Below are 21894 nucleotides of genomic sequence, written 5' to 3' on the forward strand. Positions count from 1 at the left end.
TCTGAAAGTTGTCACCGCAGAATATTTACCAGCTCCTTAATTGGTGATTTATGAAATACTTGACTTATCAGCTCATCCGAGGGATTTTCGTCCCCACGTTGATTACATGCGTTGAGGTAAACAGCTCTCTCTACCATGGTGTCATTTTCAGAGTTTGGTTGACATATCTACTTTGTTGGCTCAAGCCTCATCATTCAGCATCGTCGACCTCCCTGCATTTTATTACATCTGCGTCGATTGCCAGTGCCGAGAGTATGGAGTCGAAGTTATCGAAGTTATCCCATTGAACAGACGCTTAAATACACAACCTATTGAAGGCGTATGCAATAACACAATCAATCACTGCCAATGATCCGTCTGTTTAAATAAAATAGACTCAGGACTCAATTTGTGTGTAACTCACACGGACGGACCCTTTTCTTTCATTTCCGACAAGTCTAGGGGTGAACTGGTTCCACTTTAGTCCCGCAGTTTAACCAGCGTACTAAATATGCAGCGTGTAAGAAATGTCCAAGATATGCAATCTTTAGGGGTTTATGTTGGTATCACCGTCTAGGTTCCGTGTCAGTGGACAGTGTTTATGCTCCTAAGCAAAAGTTGATTGATTCCATTAGATGGATGTAGATGTGTTCTCCGGGTCAAGTACCCCTTAATCCCATGCTCGGACATTCGGCGCTCACAACACCGGAGCCGTAGCTTCACGCAAGAATGCGTACACCAAGCAAGGGATGCCATCTCTTTCTGACAGAAAAATATATCCCGAATCCACGGCCGACCTACATATCTACATCACTCGATCGGAGTGTATTTTGGTAATACATGTAAATAATCCTGTTCAAAATATGGAAATCATGCTACTCAATTTCTAGTGCTCAGAATTAGATGATACTAAAAATCCAAGAAAGAAATGCTTCTAGTTGTTGATATACCATGACCTAAAATATCGCATTTAGTATAGTGTTTCGGGGTTATCAGGTCGGCCGTGTTATCAGGTCGGCCGTGTTATCAGGTCGGGCGGGAATTAGTTACATTAGTTCACGTAATTCCCGCCCGAGCGGATAACCGCAAAACACCATACTAAATGCAATATTTCACACCTTCATATTTCAACACTCAAGGCTAATTATATAGTCTTAGGGTATCTCAGTGTTAAATATGTCATAATAGTATTTTTATTAGCTCAAGAAATATTTCAGGGCTGGGCAATGTCGATATATATATCTATATCGCTTGGTCGGAGCGTATTTTTGGTAACGCCAGTAAATAATCACTCTCTGAATATGTTGGTTAGACTATACTATTTCTAATGCCAGGAAGTGATAGCCTACTTAAAATCAAGTAAAAGCATCGTCTCGTTGTTGATATATTATGACCTAAGAAATCGCATTTAGTATGGTGATTTGCGGTTATCCGCTCGACTGGGTTATCCGCTCGGGCGGGAACTACGTTAATGAGTCCTGGTGAGTAAGCATTGGCTGAGTGATCATTGAACCATCACTGTATTAATGATCACCGATCCACCACCAAGCGATCACTAGTTAGTTAAGCACGGCTGATTGGTCACTGAGAGATCACATGACTAAATTGATCAGATCACCGAGCATGAGCGCGTGCTGACATTTACTCACTGAGCCTGAGCCTGATCGCCCTCATTAAAGCGACGGTAGCCCAGAGAGGAAAGCCCCACCCGGCGGACAGAATCCGGTGTATATAGCTGCATATACCTGGATCCTAGAACAAGGATAACGATCCAAAGTAAGAGGCATACATACATTAGATTCACTCCACGATTAACAAAGAATCAATTAAACTCAATTTGCCCGTTTGGTCAAAGTTTACATTGTCTAGTTCTGCATTTCCAAGCCCGGGATGGCTGCAATGGTCGAATTTTGTCGGCTTCAAGATAATAACGTATATAGAGGATGACATTGGGAATTACCACTATAGTCTACGGTCCACATAGGCAGAAGCGATGTTTTTTAAGGCATTATAGGTATAGTTTTGAGAACCCTTGTTCATAATCCTTGCGACTTTCGTTAGCGGCTGATAACGTCGTGGACACCTGGCCCTCCCAATTTCACCACTTACACTTACTTGGCCACCACTCCTCTCTTTGCACCCAAACCTTAACTACTTTGACATTTTTGCTTAACTTGCTGTTTTAAACTACTTATCGTCATGCCATTCGAGATCCAACCCTGTTCAGCAGCCGACGCCCTCGGTCTGGCGACTACCATGATGGGCGCCCGCCTAACAGACCCCCACTGGGCGTTCCTCTGGGAGGACCCAAATCCCCAAGAAATTATCACCAAAGGCGCCCTCCGCGTTCCATGGAATCTAGCTACGGGTAGAGACACCAAAAGACATCAAAAGGTTATTGATGTCGAGACGGGTCAGGTAGTCGGCTACGCACGGTGGATTCTACCAGAGTGTCTAGCAAAGCAGAATGACGTTTGGCTTGAAGCGCAGGCCCCCGAGGGAACTCAGTCTGAGAGAGAAGAGTGGGAGAGACTGTACAATGCGAATACGAAAGGGGGTCGTCCAATCGGTATGAAAAGTGGCGGGTTGATGAGTTATCGCAGTGCGCCGCTTGAAGTTGTTGATGCGAGAATTATGCGAGATGGGCCCTTCCTAAGTAGCTACTCTTGTACTCTTGAATAACTCGTTGACGCAACTCATACCTAATCCATTATTCTAGCCTTGGACTATTTAACGACTAATCCTGCCTTCTGGAGACGGGGTATTGCCAGTATGTTGGTACAAAGCGGATTGAAAGTGGCAGACCAGTATGGGATCAAAATCTACGTCATGTCGGAGCCGGCTGCGTTGAAGTTATATCTGAATTATGGCTTCAAATTGCTCGAGACTGTGTCCACTGATTATTCTAAGTACGGTGGAACAGAACCTACGGTGGAGCACTTTCTAGTCCGCGGTCCTCAGTCAGCAGTTTGATCGGTCACGTTTTTGATACAGTGCCTTTTCCAGGCCTTGAGAGATCGAGAGTGAGAAATCAGCTATACAAGTATGTACAGCCTTGTAAATTGCAAATTAAGTACAATGTGTGGGATAGAAAAATTATACATAACGCAGTCGCCATACTATGTCCAAAGGCAGCCTGCCAAGAGAGTAGTGTGATGTGAAGGTATAGGGTATCGGGTATCCAAATGGTGCAAATTAAATGTGTAAAGTCACTTAACGGGACTTGAAAATATTCGACTTGAATGTCTTTCCATCCTGGTCGTGAGAAGTGATTGCCTCGGTCGTCTCGGACGAGTCATCAACGTACTTGGGGTGAGCGCGCCAGCGCAGATACCACGGTCCAGCAAAGAGCTCGTCCATACGCTCAATCGGGACTTGGGCTGTCTCTGGCATCCAAATGCCGAGAATGATCAGGCCCAAGGTACAAATGATCGCCCAGAACAGATACGCGCCCCACACATGAAGGGAAGCGAACATGTTCGGGGTAACACGCACAACGGCAAACTGGAAGAACCAGTGAAGACCCATGCTGATGGCATAGCTCACATTGCGGATCCGGGTCGGGAAGATCTCCGTGCCGTATAGGTAGGGAATAGTGCAGAGACCGACCGACCAACCGACGGCATACACAAAAACGGACGCAATGGCTGCATCCGAGGCAGACTTGTTGTCTGCTGAGCCGGGCTGCAGGCCCATATAAACGCCCATGTAAATGTGTGCTGCCAGCTGCAGGGCAAGACCAGTCAGGGCGCAGCGTCGGCGACCAAAGAGATCAATCAGACCCCAAGTAAACGCCATGGTAAAAACGAGCTTGACGATTCCGTAGGCGCCCGATGAAATGAGCGACTGGTTTGAGCCAGTAACACCAGCATACTCGAAGATATTGGTCACATAGTACGTGATACCATTGCCACCGGTCCACTGAGCAATGGTTTGCATTGTCATCAGCAACCAGAAGCGCTGGCGGTAGTTAGAATTCGACTGGGATTCTTTAAACGCCTGCCAGTGAGAGACAGATTTCAGGTCTGCTCTTTCCCGCGCCTGTCGGTCAATTTCCTCGAACTCGGCCTCGACGCTTTCATCATCAATTGATTTGCCACGCAGGCGGGCAAGTACCTCTTTTCCTTCTTTATGGCGCTGCTGGGATGCCAGATACCGAGGAGTCTCTGGACAGAGGAAGGACAGGCCAAAGGCGATACCGACAGGGATCAGTGGGATAGACTGGACTAGCCGATATTGGGTACGCGTGGCGGCCATGTGGAGATTGGCGCCATAGTTAATAAAGAAGCCTAGTGCGGAGAGATGGAGATAGCGTCAGATAGGGCCCCATCTAGAGATTTGGAAAGAACCATAAGCTTGACTTACCCATGGCGAGTACGGCCAGCAGAATCACCATATACATGCCGACCGCGAGACCTCGCGTCGCTCGAGGTGCGACCTCTGATAGATATAGCGGCGAAGTCACCGTCAGGAGGCCAGCACCGAGCCCAGCAAAGATACGGGCAAAGAGCAGCAGGCCATAGATTCCCGACGAGAAAACTTGGATAAAGGTGCCAATCGCCCATACGATGCAGGCCAGTCGCCACGAGATAAGACGACCCAGGCGATCATTGAGATCCAAGCCAGCTAGCGCACCGAATGCAGCACCTAACACGTTGAAGGATGTAATGTTGGCAGACCGATTAGTTAACCCCGTGGGATCGTTCTTCCAATGCGATTTGACGAGGTTAAAGTCGATCATGAATGACTCGAGCTTGACGCTCGCGCTGTATCCTCCCTCATCATAACCTGCGATCATTGGAGGAATGTTGTCAGCTCCTCGTTAAATGTCTACTCTAGTTTGCGCCGGTCGCCAGCCACGCGCAGGGGTTATTTGGTTAGCTGCATACCTTTAGGGATACTCCCGCAAGCGATCACAAAGATCACCAGCGCATAGTATGGGCTAGTCGTCCACCGCGAGCGATCCAGCCATTGCATGATGTCTTCCGAAAAGGATTCCCACAAGAGGCCCCGATTTAGATAGCTGTGGAGGCCACGGAATCTGGGGAAGGGGACGGGACGGCGGTCGGCAAAGGAGTGGGTGAAGGAATAATCGCCAGGAGGCGCTGGGTGGATAAAAAAAATTATGAGCGGCGACTGAAGGCGCTCGGCATCCCGTTGGGTCGTGCTGAGGTCTCGGTCAACGTCCGACAAGCGCAAGCTTTTCCCCTCTCTCCTCCCTCTCTTGGCTTCCCCTCTCTCTCCCTCCATCGTCACACATTATTATGATTGACTGCATGATGATGGATTCCGAATATCCGGATGTCACATGTAGGTTGCACCGTATAGTTTCTCATGCAATGACCTGGGAATTCGATCCTTGAGCAATGAACATACAATGAGTTTGCCGACCGAGAGCCCCATACTTCTTCAATGCCGGATCGAGCCGCGGAAAAAGCTAATCCACTTTCTTCTACACTGTGGCTCACGGCTCCGCCAGATGGTTCAATCCCTTTGCCCCCTCGTGGTTGTCCTGCCTCGGTCACTATTGATTGCGCTTTGGGCCTGGGAAAGGGGCAAATGAACAAAGCAATAATACACAGGGTCCGAGAATGCGACCCAGGCCCTTTTTTCCCATGCCTCGCTGTCGCAGTAGGCTTAATCCGCCGGGCCAACCGCCTCCCGGACGACTTCCGCTCTGATACTCCTCCTTCTACACCACGTCGCCTTCCCTACCGCTGAGAGACTGTGAACAGCCGACGGTGGGTCAGGTTTGAGGACTCTACCGTGTGGAAGCACGGCACACGGCAATTTTTTTTTTTTTACATGAACGGCTGTTTTCCTTGCTTTTCAGGCCTGTTAGTCCCATCATTACGGACGTTGACCGATCAGAGGAGACGGCATGATACCGATCAGGCTTGCCCTCAGGGTAGGCCCCAGCATCAGATCCTGCTCATTTGTGAGTTGTACCTCCCAAGGGCTTTGAGCCTTACTTTCCTTACTCCGTTTATATGGCTATTGCGAGGGTTCTTCGTCTGATATAAAATTCACAATGCTGACATCAACTCAGCCTCATGCTGCCATACTCGGAGGAACCCCACGGATATCACTCACCGCGGGGCCTTCGACTCGCGTTAACCAACGTGCGATTCATGCGGCGGCCGCAGCAGCTACGGCCACGACACCTAGTCTGCCCTTGAGACGGAGGATTCCTCTGCGTTCATGGGATAGCCACATGCATGTCGTTGAGCCTCAGCGCTTTCCGGTATCTCCGACAGCAGTATATCAGCCAGAGGTTCATACCTTGGCTGACGCTCTTGCTTTCGAGTCCTCCTTGGGCGTTGAGAACCTGGTCTTTGTCCAGCCATCTATCTATGGAACTGACAATTCCTGCTTATTAGCGGCTCTGTCAAAGCTCGGTCCCTCTCGTGGCCGCGGTGTGGTCGTGGTTGACCCTGCCACGATCCAGTTAGAGACCCTGGACGAGTGGCACACACTCGGCGTTCGCGGTCTCCGAGTGAACCTGCAGTCCGTGGGTAAGGTGATGGATCAAAGCGAGTTGGAAGAGACATTACTTCTCCATGCCGAAATTGCACGCCCACGGAATTGGATCATTGAGGTCTACGTTCCTCTGAAGATGGTACCCATGCTCGAGTCCGTGGTGCCTCGTCTCGGTGTCTCCCTTTGCATCGATCACTTCGGAAGCCCTGAACTATCCTGCCTGTCCTGGGCCAAAAGCAACAATTCCTTCGATCCATATACCCTCCCCGGCTTCGACTCTTTAATATCGCTACTCCGAGCCGGAAACACCTACATCAAACTGTCTGCCCCCTATCGACTTACGAAAGACCGACAAATGCGTGATCTGAAGACCATGGCACGCGAGTTTATGGCTGCGGCACCGGATCGAGTCATCTTCGCCACGGATTGGCCTCATACCCGTTTCACCGGTGTCGACATTAGCCCATTCACCGAGTGGTGCTTGGACCTTTGCATCCACGACCCCGAGTTGGCGGAGAAATTGTTTAGGCGGAATACAGAGCGGATGCTGGATGTGAACTTGGATTGATTTTGGGCCCCTTTTTTTGACTTGCTACTGCCTCTTACCGAGGTTAAGCTGTACATAGCATTATCTTGCATTGCGGTGTGGCGTTTTGTTGTTGGAGCATTATTATATCCCTTTACTTTTTAAGGCCCTACCAGCTCGTCATTTGTTACTTCGTCCGTCTTCTTAGACCAAATAATCTTGGCCTCCACATATCACTCACTTTCCAGTCACTTAGTCTAGTCGTCCAAATTTAGGTATGTGAGATATTCTTGTTATTCTAGTATATGTTCCTCCATGTCTTCTCAAAGGATAGTATTGACATTGAATAAGCTCGCATACAAGATTATTGCTGGTCATAAACCAACAATATTGTTCATACATGAACATGTCCTCGGGTGTTCTCACTCCTATCTCCAACCTTAGACGTCCTCGGCATCCTGGAAGATAACGTGCGAAGTACAGATCTTCTTGGGGCCCTGGAGAACAAAACAAAGTACGGTTAGTCACATATTTCAGTTGCAACCGATAGAAATAGCAGGCCCACCTACAATAGTATAGCAGCAAGCAGGGCGCGACTGGTCCTCACACAACTGAGGCTCGGTCAACTGCTGGCCTAGAGGGAACAGGAGATATTAGCGTCTTCGAATACATCTAATTGAATTGAAAGAGTGACTAGAGCCGGGTAAACTCACAATCCGTGGCCTCGTTGGCCTTGGCATTGTTCCTCGCAGGCTTCATATCACGACAGCAGAAAGGATACTGCACCATGCCAGTATGGTCGGCCGCGAACTTGCAAGACATGTTAATCTGCTTCGCAGCCGACTCGACGGCCAGAGTAGTGGCGAGAGCAACGATAAAGGTAGAAACGCGCATTTTGATTGTCGACTGGGGTATCGAGCTAAGGAGTGACTGTCGAAAATTTCCCTGAACTTGGAGGAAGGGAAGACGGGTGGTTGATGTATACTCGGGGGACCTTTCGAGGGCAGGCACCTCAGCCAGGAAGGGCTACGCAGGAGTAAGTGGAGAGTTCCGAAATGCCTTGCTCCATTGGCTAACGAGGCTAGACATTGGGTTCTACGTAGGTATGGAACTGATTCATGGGGGCGTTGATTGGGTGGTTGCTAGGTGGTTGGTATATCCCCTTACATTCTCGATGGGCCATGAATGTGGGCAGGTCGGTAAACAAGGGCCGCTCGTGCGTGTCACAGGGGGTAAGGCAAATTATCAGAGAATCCTGGTTTGAACCAGGGCATACTCAGGTTCGAATTTTGATCTGGCTTTGAGTTTTGAAGGGATACCAATAGGGTCGAGAAGTAAATTGCTCATCCAGGTTGCGCTGGTGTGGCAGCTGGTCTGGAGTTTTTCGGTGGACTGGTACTTGGTTCGCTGCATGGCAGTATATGACGGCAGTGCTGTCACTTGTGTAGCATATGAAAGATTTAAGAATCAAGGATGCAGACGAAGAACATGCATTTCTAGCATGATCCTCTTTCTTCGGTGCTATGTTCGTGTTGAAAATCCGGGGGATGCGCGAAGCCTACTGCAGGTACCACGATCACGTGGGGCACCTCCTCTTATCGAGTTATCGCAGGTGACCAAGTCATCCCCAGTCACCCAAGGCAGTGTAGGTAACTAACTATGCCCTTTTAGCGGTGTGTCCTCAGGGTTCACGTGGTGATTTCTAAGGACGCCATGGAAACCCCCCACAAGAGTCCACGTATCCCATGCACTCGACACAGGCAGACATCCTCCAATCGGCATCATGCGACGGCCCATTTGTTGAGGCCCAACGCTTAGCTAATCCTCCAGAAAACGAGTACTTGGCTCTGATTGGCTTTCTCTAAATAAACACCCCCTCCCGCCTCGATTCCCCTCATCCCTCAACCAAGTACAAGTATACCATCCATTCCTTTGTTCTACCTCCTTAAATATCTATCTCTACATCTTCTGCCTACCTGAAGCACCAAGTCATGAAGAAGCGCTCTTCCACCCAGAATCCCGCCGATATGGATCGCAGTGTCTACATCCCGCTCTGCATCTGCCTTATCTCTTTCGCGGTGATCGCATACAATCACTAGTTATCTGGTCGACTTGTTTGGAATCTCACATCCAAACACCAACCTCTACCAGATTATCAGACGCATACACGCAGCACTCCGTGTCTCAACTACAAGCAATCCACGCAAATTCTGCGAATCCAGTCGCAAATGCACCTTCAACCGTTGCAGGCCCCCATGATGCTAGGCCACAGCACGAATCTGGGAGCCACGTTCGAGGCCCAGCCGCAATATGGGCTGTCTAGCGATTACGCACAAACGGTGCAAGCCGTTGCGGATCTACGAGAATCATCAACACATTCCTGTGCCGACATCCTCTTTCTTGCGGTTCGCTCTCCACCTCGACGTTGATGTTGATGGGATATAATTTCACCAAGCCAAGTCAGGCAAGAAAAGAAGTGTCTCATATCCTTGTCTTCGAGCACAAACGATCACATCTCCTTCCAGGGGATTTTCCCCTCCAACCTCACACTTCATGTGTTATCTCATGTTCCATCATTCTCCTCGAAACTTGAACATCGCCCACCACGAGCTCGATTCCAACCATCGAGTTGCATGATTTTGCGCACCTTTTCTTCCAAGTCGGTGCCATCCTCTTGTCTTCATGGTATACGACCTCTGCTTTGCTATGAATACACTCTTAGACAGGCCATTGAGAGACCATAAGACCGGCTCTTGTATACTCTTGAAGTGACTCTGCAACTACCACATTCTTTCATATTTCCTTCTGTCTCGACGAATCTTCGGCTCAATTGTACCTTACCAGCATGTGATGAGATTTAAACCATCTATGCTAGTATCGATATCGGGGTTGTTTACTTTGCATCCCATAATTCACTCAATACAAATAATTGATATCATCCTATGTCAACAAGTTACTCCAACTTGAATATCCATTGTAGCAGACGATGAGATTTAGTCAACCAGCCTCGTTCACATCACCACGCATCCATAGCAGCTGGGTAGACCGAGGCCTATACTTTTAGAGACTAACTTGAAGTGTCTTGTTAAACGTGATCTTAGGTATAGTTCCCAGGTCATCTCTATATTTGGTACATCCCGACCAGGCTGCGTATGCAACCTGTCAGACCTAATGGTATAAAGCGACGTTGCTGCATTAGGCTTACAGCCCGCCCTATGAAACCCCTCGGATTGCAAGTACTGTAAACATCATAAAATCATGAACAAATCCCTGACTAAGACTTTCCTCAATCATCGATCAAATGCCGTGATCGAACGCGATTTGTCATCACGTGGTCTCGGCCGGAGGTCCTCAGGCCAGACTCACTCAGATTCGAAGTTCCCCGGCGCGCGTATCAATCGCCGATATCGTAATCGTCACTGCAGCCTTTTTGTCAGCTCTTTTTTCCTGGCCTTTTCCCAGTACATACCCCGCCATTCTTGCCGGCCTTTCCCCCCCTCCCCCTCCTATCCATGCTCTCCCGTTCCCTTCGCATTCCCTCATCCAGGATCAGCTTTCGCAGTACTGTCCTGACCCGGTCCCCCGTCACCAAATCCATTCATACTGGTCCGCGGCCGACCGTGACCCAAACTCTGGCGACCATCAACCGCTCCTCTGCGACGACCTTGACTACCTCCGGCTCCCGGCTGTCTTCGATCTCTCGGCACTTCTCGTCGTCATCTCCTGCTTCGGAAAGCAAGGAATCCTCCACAATGGCTCCTGTCGAGGTTCAACAGTATGACTATATTGTCCTGGGTGGTGGTAGCGGTGGTAGCGGAAGCGCCCGTCGCGCCGCGGGATGGTACAAGGCGAAGACCTTGATTGTCGAGAGTGGCCGGTCTGGCGGTACTTGCGTGAACGTTGGGTATGTAGTAGTTGAAATTCTGCTATGCTCTTCTCGTTAAACAGGGGGCCTTTGATTCAACCGCTAACAGAGCTGTTTAGCTGTGTCCCCAAGAAGATGACCTGGAACTTTGCGACTGTTAACGAGACCCTGGAGACCGCTAAGCACTATGGCTACAATGTCCCCGAGGGCACGACGATCGACTATAAGCTCTTCAAGGACACCCGTGACGCCTCGATCCAAAACCTCAATGGCATCTACGAGCGCAACTGGAACCGGGAAGGTATTGACCTCGTTCACGGCCGCGCCCGCTTTGTCGAGCCCAATGTCATTGAGGTCGGCCTGAACGACGGCACCACTGCCCGCTACACCGCACCTCACATCCTGATTGCGACCGGTGGTCGGCCGAACCTCCCCACCGTGCCCGGTGCCGAGCACGGTATCACCAGTGACGGCTTCTTCGAGATTGAGGAATTGCCCCCAAAGATTGCCGTCGTGGGTGCTGGTTACATTGCCGTTGAGCTGGCTGGCGTCATGAACGCTACCAATGTCGAGACTCACATGTTCATCCGTGGTGAGCACTTCCTGCGCAAGTTCGACCCTATGATCCAGAAGACCATGACCGATCGGTACGAGGCTGCTGGTGTTAAGCTCCACCGCAAGCACCAAGGCTTCAAGGAGATCAAGCTCATCCGCGATGGCAAGGGTAAGGACAAGCTGATCAAGCTGATCAACAATGATGGTACCGAGTTGGAGGTCAACGAGCTTCTCTGGGCCGTTGGTCGCGCTCCCGAGGTCGAGGACCTGCACCTGGACATCCCTGGAGTTAAGCTGAACCCCAGCGGCCACATCATTGTGGACGAGTACCAGAACACCTCGGTCACTGGTGTCTATGCCATCGGTGACGTGACTGGTCAGGCCGAGCTGACCCCAGGTATGTAACATCCCTCTACCCATGAACCGTCCACAAGCTAACCCATACTTTCAGTTGCTATTGCTGCCGGTCGCCAACTTGGCAACCGCCTCTTCGGCCCTCCCGAGCTGAAGACCTCCAAGCTCTCCTACGAGAACATCCCAACCGTCGTCTTCTCCCACCCCGAGGTTGGCACCATCGGTCTCACCGAGCCCGAAGCCCGCCAGCGGTACGGCGACGACAAGATCAAGATCTACCACACCAAGTTCACTGCCATGTACTACAGCGTTATGCCGGCCGAGGAGAAGGCCAAGAACCCTACCGAGATGAAGATTATCTGCGCCGGCCCCCACGAGAAGGTGGTTGGTCTGCACATCCTTGGCCTTGGTGTTGGTGAGATGCTCCAGGGCTTCGGTGTCGCCGTGAAGATGGGCGCTACCAAGCAGGACTTTGATAGCTGTGTGGCCATTCACCCGACTAGCGCCGAGGAGCTGGTTACTCTGCGGTAAATTTAGAGATAGAATAGAGGCAATCTCGCAAGTGCGATAATTAACTTTTTTGTCCATTTTGATTACATTCAGAGTTGGAAGAAGCTTGAAGACATTACAGCCATGACGATTGCAGATATGAGGAGAGGTCTTCCTAGGAGGGTTCTCTTTCTTTTCTTTTCTCTGGATTGCCTTGTTTCATCCCGAGTTGAAACCCTTCATTCTCCGCATCATGAATCCAAAAGATATATACCCACATGCGTTCTAGGTGCATAATATCCTAAGATTTAGACGAATATCTCGATTCCCAGCTATATTCTCTTATGACTGTCAATCCCGTTTCTAGATCAGCGTGGAGACTTGGGATGAAGTATCTCCTCGTAAATTAATATATGCAGTCCTGTAGTTAAAATAGATAATATGCTATGTACAAGTATTCAATAATCCGCTTCTCCATAGTTCATAGCTTCGCAGCATGACCTGATCCTCTCTACCGGCGCACAACCCACGCAACAGCAGCAGTACCGACAGCAAGAATAACAGCCCAACGAGCAAGACCCCTTCGAACATGCATTCTAGAAATTTCATCAATAGCATCAGAATCATTAATATGCGGGAACGGCTGATCCTTCGGAACCTCCCTTCCCAGCGCCTCACACAACGGCCCCCATCCATCCTTAACCTCGAAAAAAACCAACCGATCCTCCGGAACAACCTCCTTCAACCAAGCAATATGTCGCTCATAAGTGTGCCGCGTGGGGATAGCCTCCCCATACAACTTCTCCCACTGAGCCGCGAGAAGACGCAAATAAGGAATGAAATACATCAACCCGGGCAAAGGCAACAGAACTAAATGCAGCCACCAAGGGACAGTCGCGTTCCGAACTTGCTCCATACTCCGTTCCCAAGCGACGGGATCCCGAATGGTACATATCACTTTGGCATCGGGGTACAATTCCATCAACTCGGGGACGAATTGAGCTCCGGGGGAATCAGTCACGGCCGCATACCCGTTCAACTGTTGCTTCATAACGCCGAACATGATTCTCCGATCCGATTCGCTTCCAGCATGCCAGCGCCGTAGAATCTCCATCCATTGCTTGATTTGGATCGTGGGTCCTAATGTAGCTTGCGTTCCGCAGTGGAAGACGGGTCCGTCACAGAGAATTTCTAGTGCATTGCTGAATGATGCAGTCCCCGTTCGGGGCAGTCCTGCGCCGATGACTTGGAAGGTTGTGCCTGGGCGTGGAGTGGATGCCGTTTGACCCATGTTTATTGTTGGCGGGATGATAACCTTGGCGGGTGGTTCCAAGGCGCTTGTGGCGGTCGACGCAATGCAGCTAAGTTTGTTGGTGCGAGGCTGCGCGTTCTAGGGGTGGGATGACCACCGTCCAATGGGGGGTAGTTGGGTGTCCCCCTTTTGGAATGAAGACAAGGTGAGTATCGGGTTCTTTTTTAGCGAATCACTCGTATGTTTCACGATGTTTTGATGGTGTTGATGGGATCAGGGGTCTGGGGAGTGGGAAAGCGGTGAGGTGAGGTCATGTCGGGAAGGAAGGGAAGTTAAAAGAGTTAAGGATGGAGTCAGGGAAATCGGAGATAGACTTTCTTAGTCGATACCTAATTTTGGGTTGGCATGTTTGGCCTTGTGGGCAATATCCATATTCATTATCTCGATGTTCGTATGTATTTTGATTTTCAATGACAATCATCTCCGATATACCTTGAACATTGGTCAAAAAAAGTGCTCATTTCAACACGATCCGCACAGGGTAAATATTTGAAATTTGAAATAGAATAGGGTAATCCGATGCAATACGTCATTCATAAAGGCTTCGTGCTGAGATACATGAAAAAGGGAAAAAATAAAAATAAAAACAGTCCAAAGTGACTGTCAATGTCAACCCGATGGCCACTTATTCGTCGGGGTTGGACTACCATCCAGTGGCTTCTGAGCCCATACACGCCGTCTGCAAGTCCCAAAATTAGCCAAAAGCAGTTCAAAAACAAGAACCAAGATATCAATCACGACTACTTACCCTCTGTGCCAAATATGGAAACGCGGATTCATCAACTCATTCCTCAATTGGGCAACATACACCTGAACCTCCTCCTGGCTCCAGGGATGGGGAGCCCCAAATCGGGTAAGCAGCCACATACCCCAGCCCTCTAGACCAGAACTCCAGTGCTGATGATTAACCATGCCAGCCTCCTTGAGTTCCTTGTCTCGAGGCCACGGTCCAATGGGCCATTTGTAGTGTCTCTCATGGACGTTGACGAATCCAGCATTTCGGATCTTGTTGGTCATCGTTTCGAAGGTGTTGATGGCTCGACCGGCTCGTTCACCGCATGCCAGGACGTTTGGTCCCCAGTCATTCAAGATATTATCCGGCGGCAGACTTCCATCATCAGTTTGAACACAGGGGCTAACCTCCAATTGTTCGATCCAGCCTCCCGGTTTCAAGTTGCTGTTGTCTACTCGTTAGATATTGTATCATTCTCGGTGGTATCTCCGGGCGGCTTACTCGTAACATTGCTTATATAAACGTTCCCATTCTGATTCGTCGAAGGATCCGATCATGATACGCATGTGGATAAGGTCAAACGGTTCGTGCCACGTCCATTCCTGCTGGACGTCGTCGACTTCAAGAATGCAATTTGGAGGCACCCAAGAGACTGGTGGAGGGAATAGGTCGACTCCACGGACGGTGGCTAATATGCATTAGAATGAAAGTGAGATTCATGTGTTTGCCTTGGAGAGTTTTACCATTTGGAAACATATCGGCAACATCGCTAAAAAAAGGGTCAGCACGACTGCATTTCACGTCGGCGTCGAGGCAAAACTTACATCGCCCAGGTTCCTTTGCCGGTACCAATATCCAGGATATTCTCCGGTGCTGAAACGGGAGATCGGAAGAATGGATTATCATGACGTGACTCTAGAATGAGAGCACAGAGATGTCTAAGACAGAATAGTGAGTTGATGTGTTTCGTTATTCCCGCGGATATAACATTCAGTACTTACCCAGCTTCATATGCTTCGAATTGCGCGTCATCGGCCGGGATACTGCCCAAATACAATGAGACAACATTCCGAAATACTCTTTTAGACTTGCTGACTTACATGTACTCCTTGTTTCGAAGTGCTTGATAGCTAAAACCAGGAATCAGCCATGCTTAGTCAGTGATCTAGGCTTGGACCTTGTATCTATTAGTATCTTACCGTCTTCCATTCTCGATCAATCCTCGATAAATCGACGATCCGATAGAAGTAGTTTCCCTAGAGAGAACGGGTGAGATTTCATGTTTCAATATTGCAAACTTTCGGCTGGGCATAGAATCTGCTCCATCGCTACTTGGGCCACTTACGATTGCCAGTCGTCGGGCCAGTACGAATCAACGGCGTACGTGTCCGGATCCTGAGGGAATTTATTAGTATCAGGATTAAGCAAATTAATTTGACAAAGCCAATAAGAAAAACCTACCACCGCAATAGCCTCTGGTTCCGCCATCGAGCAGGAGGAGAAGGGGGGTGGGGGATAGGGTGGGAAAGACACCGAGCCCAAGAGAGCTTCAGGATCTGTTTTCGAGTGTTGGAGATTGACCTCAAACGTCTACACGGCAGACTTTGCTTTAATGGGCCTGGAAAGTTGAGACGGGCAAAATTAATTCACGGGCCTTTGGGGAATAACAAAAGTACTCTGGACAGAGACACGGCCCAAACGCTAGGGCGTAAACTCAAAGCAGGATCGGAGGCACGAACCCTTTATGTACTTGGCCGTGTACTTTGCGTCGAATGGGTGGGCTGGGCTCGTGTCGCCTTTTGGGGGGGGGGGGGGTCCACTAAAGGACGGACAAGGGAGGAATCCAAGTGGCGTGTCACAACCGAAGCGACGAACCAATGCACCTGACTGAGAATGGCGAATGGAGAAATAAACAAGGTTGATATTAAGATTGGATGGGGCCGGGGGAGGTAACAAGAGGGGGGTTGATGGTTAGACAAAGATGGGCAGACACCTGCAGCAGAGGAAAGAGGATGTCAGGAGAGAGGAACGAGTGGGTTGAACTTATGACTGTAACTTGAAGTAATAGATAACTTAGTTACTGTAATTGATCTGTATTGATGAATGGGGTAATTTATGAAATATATGAAATGGAATGGAAATGGCTATCAAAATGCCGTCTTACTAAAGATGGTCCTGTCAGGTAATCTTTCCGAGTCTTTATTGGATCCTTGAGATAGTGGTATCAGACTAACTTAACACATCTGTACAACTCTAGTTAGCCTCGTTGCTCTCCCCCTCCTCCTTCATTGATCAACGCCAATCAGCATCACGCAAACCGGGTCGGGGATGACGGGAAGACCTCTGGGCCGGCCCTAACGCAGCCTGGCGTGAAGCTCGTCCAGCCTCGTTCCACTTGAAAGGTGAAAGGTTCTGACGTGACGAAAGTGGGACAGACGATCAAAACACCTCTGCAACTCGGCATAATGATGCTGATTATCCATTATTGATTTTTATTCTTTCTTTTCCCATTGTCCGTACCCAATAGTAACACCCGACCCAATAGCTCGGGTCCTTTTTCCTGCACTTCGCATGCGGCCAACGTTGATGAATGCCATTGTTATTAATACACTTCGCTTCAGTCGCTCCAAGCTAAACTACACTTGTCTGTGCCAATCAATACTGTCAATAGATTAAAACGAATGGTCGACACTACACCATTAGACTCTCAAGAAAACTTGACAGTGGAGAATACTACTAGCGCATGGATCGCGTAGCTGACGACCAAATAAGAAGGACTACTGTCCTATTTCCCAAGCCCGACCCCCCCCTGTTCACTGCACCAGCACTTTGAAGTCATTTTCTTTTTCCCTTTTGGCCCGTTTGAGGCATCTCCTGCCAAACGATGGCGTCGTCGCATCTATCAGTCACACAGCTCGTGCTGTCCCTCGGGATCGCAGGTGCTATCTACGTAGTATACCTCGCTATACAACGACTATGGCTCTCCCCAATAGCCCACTTCCCAGGGCCCAAACTAGCAGCCCTAACCATGTGGTACGAATTCTACTACGACTCCTTCCTAGAAGGCGAATACACCTTCCAAATCGCCGAAATGCATCGCAAATACGGACCCATCGTGCGCATCAGTCCCTACGAACTACACATCAATGATCCCGAATACTACGACGTGCTGTACTCCCGCGAAGCACCCCGGAACAAATCCCTCCATTTAACCGGCATGTTCGGAGCACCGGCCTCGGCCTTCGGTACCGTCGACTATCGCCGCCATCGTATACGCCGTCAACCCATGAACCCGTTCTTCTCGCAGCAGCGTATTCGACAGCTTGAGCCTATGCTGCGGGGCATGGTGGACAAATTATGCGATGGAATGCGCGCGTGGATTGATAGACGTGCCCCACTCCATATGTACCATGCATTCAATGCGTTTACTACGGATGTCGTCGTGGAATATACCATGGGCAATTCATTCCATTATCTCGACGATCCCGATTTCAGCCCCCAGTGGTCAAAGACGATTCAGGCTATTGTGCGCGCGGGAGTGCAATTCAAACAATTCCAGTGGTTTATGGGTCTCTTTGATATCCTTCCTCGGTGGCTTGTCTTGAGCATTAATCCGGATATCGGCCCTGTGATCGATCAAAAGGCTGAAAGTATACGTTTGGCCAATCTGGTGATCGATAGTCAGAATGCGGATGGGGTTTCTGGTAAAAAGGCCACCGTTCCCAAGGGTACCTTGTTCCATGCTCTGTTGCAAAGCAATCTTCCACCCGAAGAGAAGTCGGCGGATCGGTTGAGTCAGGAGGTTTTCACGGTTATTGCGGCTGGTGGAGAGACGACGGCCAAGAATCTGACCACGGTTACTTTCCACCTCTTGAATAACCCCAAGATGCTTCAAAAACTGCGCGACGAGCTAAACCGCTTGGATCCTGATGGAACGGCTTCTTTGGCAGAATACGAGGCAATGCCTTATCTGGTGAGACTTTCTTGGCTCTTTCTCCAAAGACTTCATATGGCTGACCATACAATCCTAGTCCTCGGTGATGCTGGAAGGTCTTCGAGTCTCCTTCGGCGTTGCAACCCGCCTCCAACGTAGCTCCCCCGATCAACCGATGATGTATAAAGACTGGGTCATTCCTGCTGGGGTAATTTCCATCTCTCCCTTACCTAACTCATGACCATCGAATGTATATACTAATTGTAATCCCAGGTACCGGTCGGTATGACAAGCTTACTCCTCCACAACAACCCCGAAATCTTCCCCAACCCAGAAGAGTTCGACCCAGAGCGATGGATGGATCTAACGGAAAGACACCGTCTGGAGAAGTACCTGGTTGCCTTTAGCAAAGGATCTCGACAGTGCATTGGTATTCCGTACGTGATAATCCCATCCTTCTCCTTTCTTATCTCCTTACCAGAGATACATGATCAGTGTACTAATTACTTCTCGAACAGCCTTGCCAAAGCAGAAATCCTCCTCGTCCTCGCCACCATCGTCCGCGAATTCGAGATGGAGCTGTACGAAACTACCTTCGAAGATGTCCGCGTTGTGCGTGATATGTTCAATGGTCACCCCAGGAAAGGAAGTGAAGGTGTGCGTGCGATGATTACGGGGTGGAATGGACGGCCGGGGTTGACGAGTACTTGACGTTGTTCTGAGAGCGATAATTTATTTAATTGATAATCCCCTTTTCTTGGGGGGCGAGCCTGGTGCCGTTTCTTGATGTTATGAGTTCCGGATTGACAATTACTTGGACTTTATCGAACACTTAGCGAAAACGTGTGACTTTGATACCCCTTAGGACGCTTCGGTGCGATTGCCTGCATAGACGCGGTTAACGGGTATCGTACATGACCGGCAAATAGTGAGGCATGGTCGAATAGTCAAGAAGATTGGCCGTGGCCAGTGATATATTCTGTATTTAGCAATCTGTAATGACTATATGAGCTTTAATATTGACCAATAGGTATACATATCAGATGAGAAAAGACACAAAGTGTTCAAATGTAGTATGACATCATATGATCCTGCGCTAAAACAAACACTTTCCACAAGCACATCATCGTGCTCGACACAAAGTAATCGATCTCATGCTGCAAAAAACCTCAGCCAACAGAAATGACAATCCCAGAATTCCCTTAGATCGATCATTCGACATGAAAACAGCCCCAGGTAGGAATACGCTCAAATACAATGGAAATGGTGGATATGAATAGATAGCCAACAGTACAATGCATGGTCTGTAGCTCGAGGAATAGATGAGAATTTATGAATCGACAGGCTAAAAGTGCAGTTGAGCTCACAACAGATTGAGTTGCTACATGCATCAACAGACAGCCATGGTTATATCATTGAAGACGGCGCCTGCGCCGTGGGATCATCGGAGCCTGGACTGAGTGGTGAGATGAATAGAAAGAATTGGGCGACTTGAAAAGATGAGGAAGATCACGCAATCTCAAATCGAGATGGAAGGGATAAATTGTTCAGTCTGCCTGCGGTGGGATAGGCGTCTCTTCGTCGTGAATGGGGCTCGTGGCGACCTTATCGAGAGCCACGGCATGCAGGGCTGGCTTCTTGGCGTCGTGTAAGTGGCCGTCTTTACGGCGCTCGAGTTGCTTCTGTACCCATTCCGCAACTTCTTTGTCTTCTGTCAAGAAGGAGGGGGTTTCAGGAGGTGCGGATGCTTCGGAAGGTTGGGAGGCAGATTCGGCGTCAGCCTCGGTTGGTGGGCGCATCAGAGGTGTTAACCAGGGGTGGCGGAGGAGCATATTGTAGGTTGGGCGGTTCTTGGGGTTCTTATCGAGACAAGCGCGGACGAATGCATGCGCTTCTTCGGAGAATCCCTCGTCGGGAAGAGTGGGGGGTTCGCCGTGGACGATTGCCTGGTAAAGAAAATGTCAGCACGAAGTCATCAAAACCATCCATCGAAGGAGTGCTTACGTGAAGCTGACTGAAAATATTGGTGAAAGTCTCTGGTGGGTACGGGTACCGTCCCATCGCGCATTCGATGATTGACAAACCCAAACTCCAAATGTCGCTTTGCACGCTATATGTCCCAGCACTCGGGGCGCCCGACTGCTGCATGCCACCCCCGCAATTCGTTCGGGAGCCATGTAACTCTGGCACCCGATGTTGGTCTTGGCAATACTAGCGACCAAGTTGCCACTGACACCGAAATCACAAATCTTGACCTGGCCCTTGCTGTTGACCAAGATGTTGGTCGGCTTGACGTCGCGGTGAATGATGTTGTGCTCGTCCTTGAGCGCCTTCAATCCCATGACAGTGGAGAGTGTGACCTTGCGCAAAATGTTCTCAGGTACGCCACCCTCGTAGATCTTGTCAATGGAGCCACCATCCATATACTCCACACACATATAGACTGCACCTTCTTGGAAGAATGCGCCGTAGAAATCGATGATGAAGGGCGAAACACAGCGGTGCAGAATATCAAGCTCCATGATGATCTGTGCAAATTTGGCCTCGTCCAGCTCCAGCCGGATTTCTTTCATGGCCATGATCACGCCAGAGAGATTATCGTTGGGTCCAATCGCTGAACTGGTCTCGTCCTGTTCAACTGGGCGACTGACAATCCCACTCAGGCCCAAGCCTGGTTTTCGTAGGTGTGGACGACTGTGTCGTACTTTGTAGACGGTACCATAGTTGCCCTTACCCAGCTCGTCTAACCGATCAACCTCGTCCAACGAGATCTTGAAACTGTGTCCCGAAGAAAACTCAACGCCACCGCCATGCAAAATTGCCTTGTTCTTGAAATTCAATGTCCCGGCTTTTGTGTCGATGAACTCGGAATACTTGCTGAACGCAGATTCGCCATTTTGCTCTCCCTCCTTCTTCTGCTCCGATCCGTTCGGCAGGGGCGTTGGCGGACCCGTGACGTCGGACAGCTTAAGACCAGGTTTCATGCGCTTCGCTGCTAATCCAACCGGGCGAGGAGATGCGGGACTAGACACCGACCCCGTGATCGCGGGGGACGAGGCCCAATTCTTGGTGTTAGGCCGAGCGGCGGGCGGCAGCCGGCCGGCGAGCGCCCCGCCAGCACCAGCTTCATGCGAGGTTGGTATCGTGCCTGTAGAAGCAGCATGTGCGAGTGGAACACCCTGACGAGAGAGGGAGAAGGCCTTCATCTTGGCCATGATGTCCTGATTCAATCCTCCAGCGCCTTGGGCACTCATGGACGCTTGCGGGCGTGGCGGGGTCCCCGCGCCGCCCCGCGCCGCCTTGATCTGGCCCAAGTGCGTGGACGACGCTGTAAGTCCGGCAGCTGGATTGCGGGAGGGAAGGAGGGAAGGAGTCGAGGCATGGTGATTCGCAGCGACGGGGGAGGTGGGCTCGAGGCTGGGGGAACCGGAGCCGCTCAGCGGGCTCTCCGCGAGCGGATCGCGGTCGGCGTCCATGCTTATATCGCAAAGAGCAGCCTAAGGGGGTCGGGAGGGTCGAACCGACGACAAGAGCCGGTGCAATTGGTGCGAGGAGGCCGTTTTGGGCTCGGTTTGCACCGGTCGGCGGCGCTATTCCAGGGTGGCGGGGTAAAGAAGAACGGTGTAGAAGAGAAAGAGAGTCTGAAGATGGAGGAGAGTAGATGTTG

The 21894-nt window shown here is 50.0% G+C and overlaps 9 protein-coding genes across 9 annotated transcripts; 4 read left to right on the forward strand and 5 right to left on the reverse strand.

The window, feature by feature from the left end:
* Nucleotides 1-2178: 2178 nt before the first annotated feature.
* N7496_011746 (uncharacterized protein) lies at nucleotides 2179-2952 on the forward strand (the record flags this gene model as incomplete). The annotated part of the gene is made up of 2 exons (XM_056704659.1): nucleotides 2179-2635; nucleotides 2699-2952. The coding sequence occupies 2 exons, from the start codon at nucleotides 2179-2181 to the stop codon at nucleotides 2950-2952; spliced, it is 711 nt and encodes a 236-aa protein (XP_056550619.1).
* A 240-nt stretch (nucleotides 2953-3192) lies between these two features.
* Nucleotides 3193-4956, reverse strand: N7496_011747 (uncharacterized protein; the record flags this gene model as incomplete). Its single annotated transcript, XM_056704660.1, has 3 exons — nucleotides 3193-4268; nucleotides 4345-4767; nucleotides 4869-4956. The coding sequence occupies 3 exons, from the start codon at nucleotides 4954-4956 to the stop codon at nucleotides 3193-3195; spliced, it is 1587 nt and encodes a 528-aa protein (XP_056550620.1).
* Nucleotides 4957-6010: 1054 nt separating this feature from the next.
* Nucleotides 6011-7027, forward strand: N7496_011748 (Amidohydrolase 2; the record flags this gene model as incomplete). The annotated part of the gene is made up of 1 exon (XM_056704661.1): nucleotides 6011-7027. One exon carries the CDS (start codon nucleotides 6011-6013, stop codon nucleotides 7025-7027), a length of 1017 nt encoding a protein of 338 aa, XP_056550621.1.
* A 398-nt stretch (nucleotides 7028-7425) lies between these two features.
* On the reverse strand, nucleotides 7426-7879 carry N7496_011749 (uncharacterized protein; the record flags this gene model as incomplete). Its single annotated transcript, XM_056704662.1, has 3 exons — nucleotides 7426-7482; nucleotides 7555-7619; nucleotides 7699-7879. 3 exons carry the CDS (start codon nucleotides 7877-7879, stop codon nucleotides 7426-7428), a joined length of 303 nt encoding a protein of 100 aa, XP_056550622.1.
* A 2618-nt stretch (nucleotides 7880-10497) lies between these two features.
* On the forward strand, nucleotides 10498-12290 carry glr1 (glutathione-disulfide reductase GLR1; the record flags this gene model as incomplete). Its single annotated transcript, XM_056704663.1, has 3 exons — nucleotides 10498-10889; nucleotides 10970-11802; nucleotides 11857-12290. 3 exons carry the CDS (start codon nucleotides 10498-10500, stop codon nucleotides 12288-12290), a joined length of 1659 nt encoding a protein of 552 aa, XP_056550623.1.
* Nucleotides 12291-12759: 469 nt separating this feature from the next.
* On the reverse strand, nucleotides 12760-13539 carry N7496_011751 (sulfotransferase family protein; the record flags this gene model as incomplete). The annotated part of the gene is made up of 1 exon (XM_056704664.1): nucleotides 12760-13539. The coding sequence occupies one exon, from the start codon at nucleotides 13537-13539 to the stop codon at nucleotides 12760-12762; it is 780 nt and encodes a 259-aa protein (XP_056550624.1).
* A 630-nt stretch (nucleotides 13540-14169) lies between these two features.
* N7496_011752 (class I SAM-dependent methyltransferase) lies at nucleotides 14170-15781 on the reverse strand (the record flags this gene model as incomplete). Its single annotated transcript, XM_056704665.1, has 10 exons — nucleotides 14170-14239; nucleotides 14309-14737; nucleotides 14795-14981; nucleotides 15037-15062; nucleotides 15118-15231; nucleotides 15295-15336; nucleotides 15394-15423; nucleotides 15493-15549; nucleotides 15639-15688; nucleotides 15755-15781. 10 exons carry the CDS (start codon nucleotides 15779-15781, stop codon nucleotides 14170-14172), a joined length of 1032 nt encoding a protein of 343 aa, XP_056550625.1.
* Nucleotides 15782-17177: 1396 nt separating this feature from the next.
* N7496_011753 (cytochrome P450) lies at nucleotides 17178-18938 on the forward strand (the record flags this gene model as incomplete). Its single annotated transcript, XM_056704666.1, has 4 exons — nucleotides 17178-18266; nucleotides 18325-18435; nucleotides 18501-18664; nucleotides 18746-18938. The coding sequence occupies 4 exons, from the start codon at nucleotides 17178-17180 to the stop codon at nucleotides 18936-18938; spliced, it is 1557 nt and encodes a 518-aa protein (XP_056550626.1).
* An 836-nt stretch (nucleotides 18939-19774) lies between these two features.
* Nucleotides 19775-21703, reverse strand: pbs2 (mitogen-activated protein kinase kinase PBS2; the record flags this gene model as incomplete). Its single annotated transcript, XM_056704667.1, has 2 exons — nucleotides 19775-20173; nucleotides 20243-21703. 2 exons carry the CDS (start codon nucleotides 21701-21703, stop codon nucleotides 19775-19777), a joined length of 1860 nt encoding a protein of 619 aa, XP_056550627.1.
* Nucleotides 21704-21894: the final 191 nt, after the last annotated feature.

The sequence above is a fragment of the Penicillium cataractarum genome (assembly GCF_028827025.1).
Source record: "Penicillium cataractarum strain IBT 29864 chromosome Unknown utg000009l, whole genome shotgun sequence".
Taxonomy (NCBI): Eukaryota; Fungi; Ascomycota; class Eurotiomycetes; order Eurotiales; family Aspergillaceae; genus Penicillium; species Penicillium cataractarum.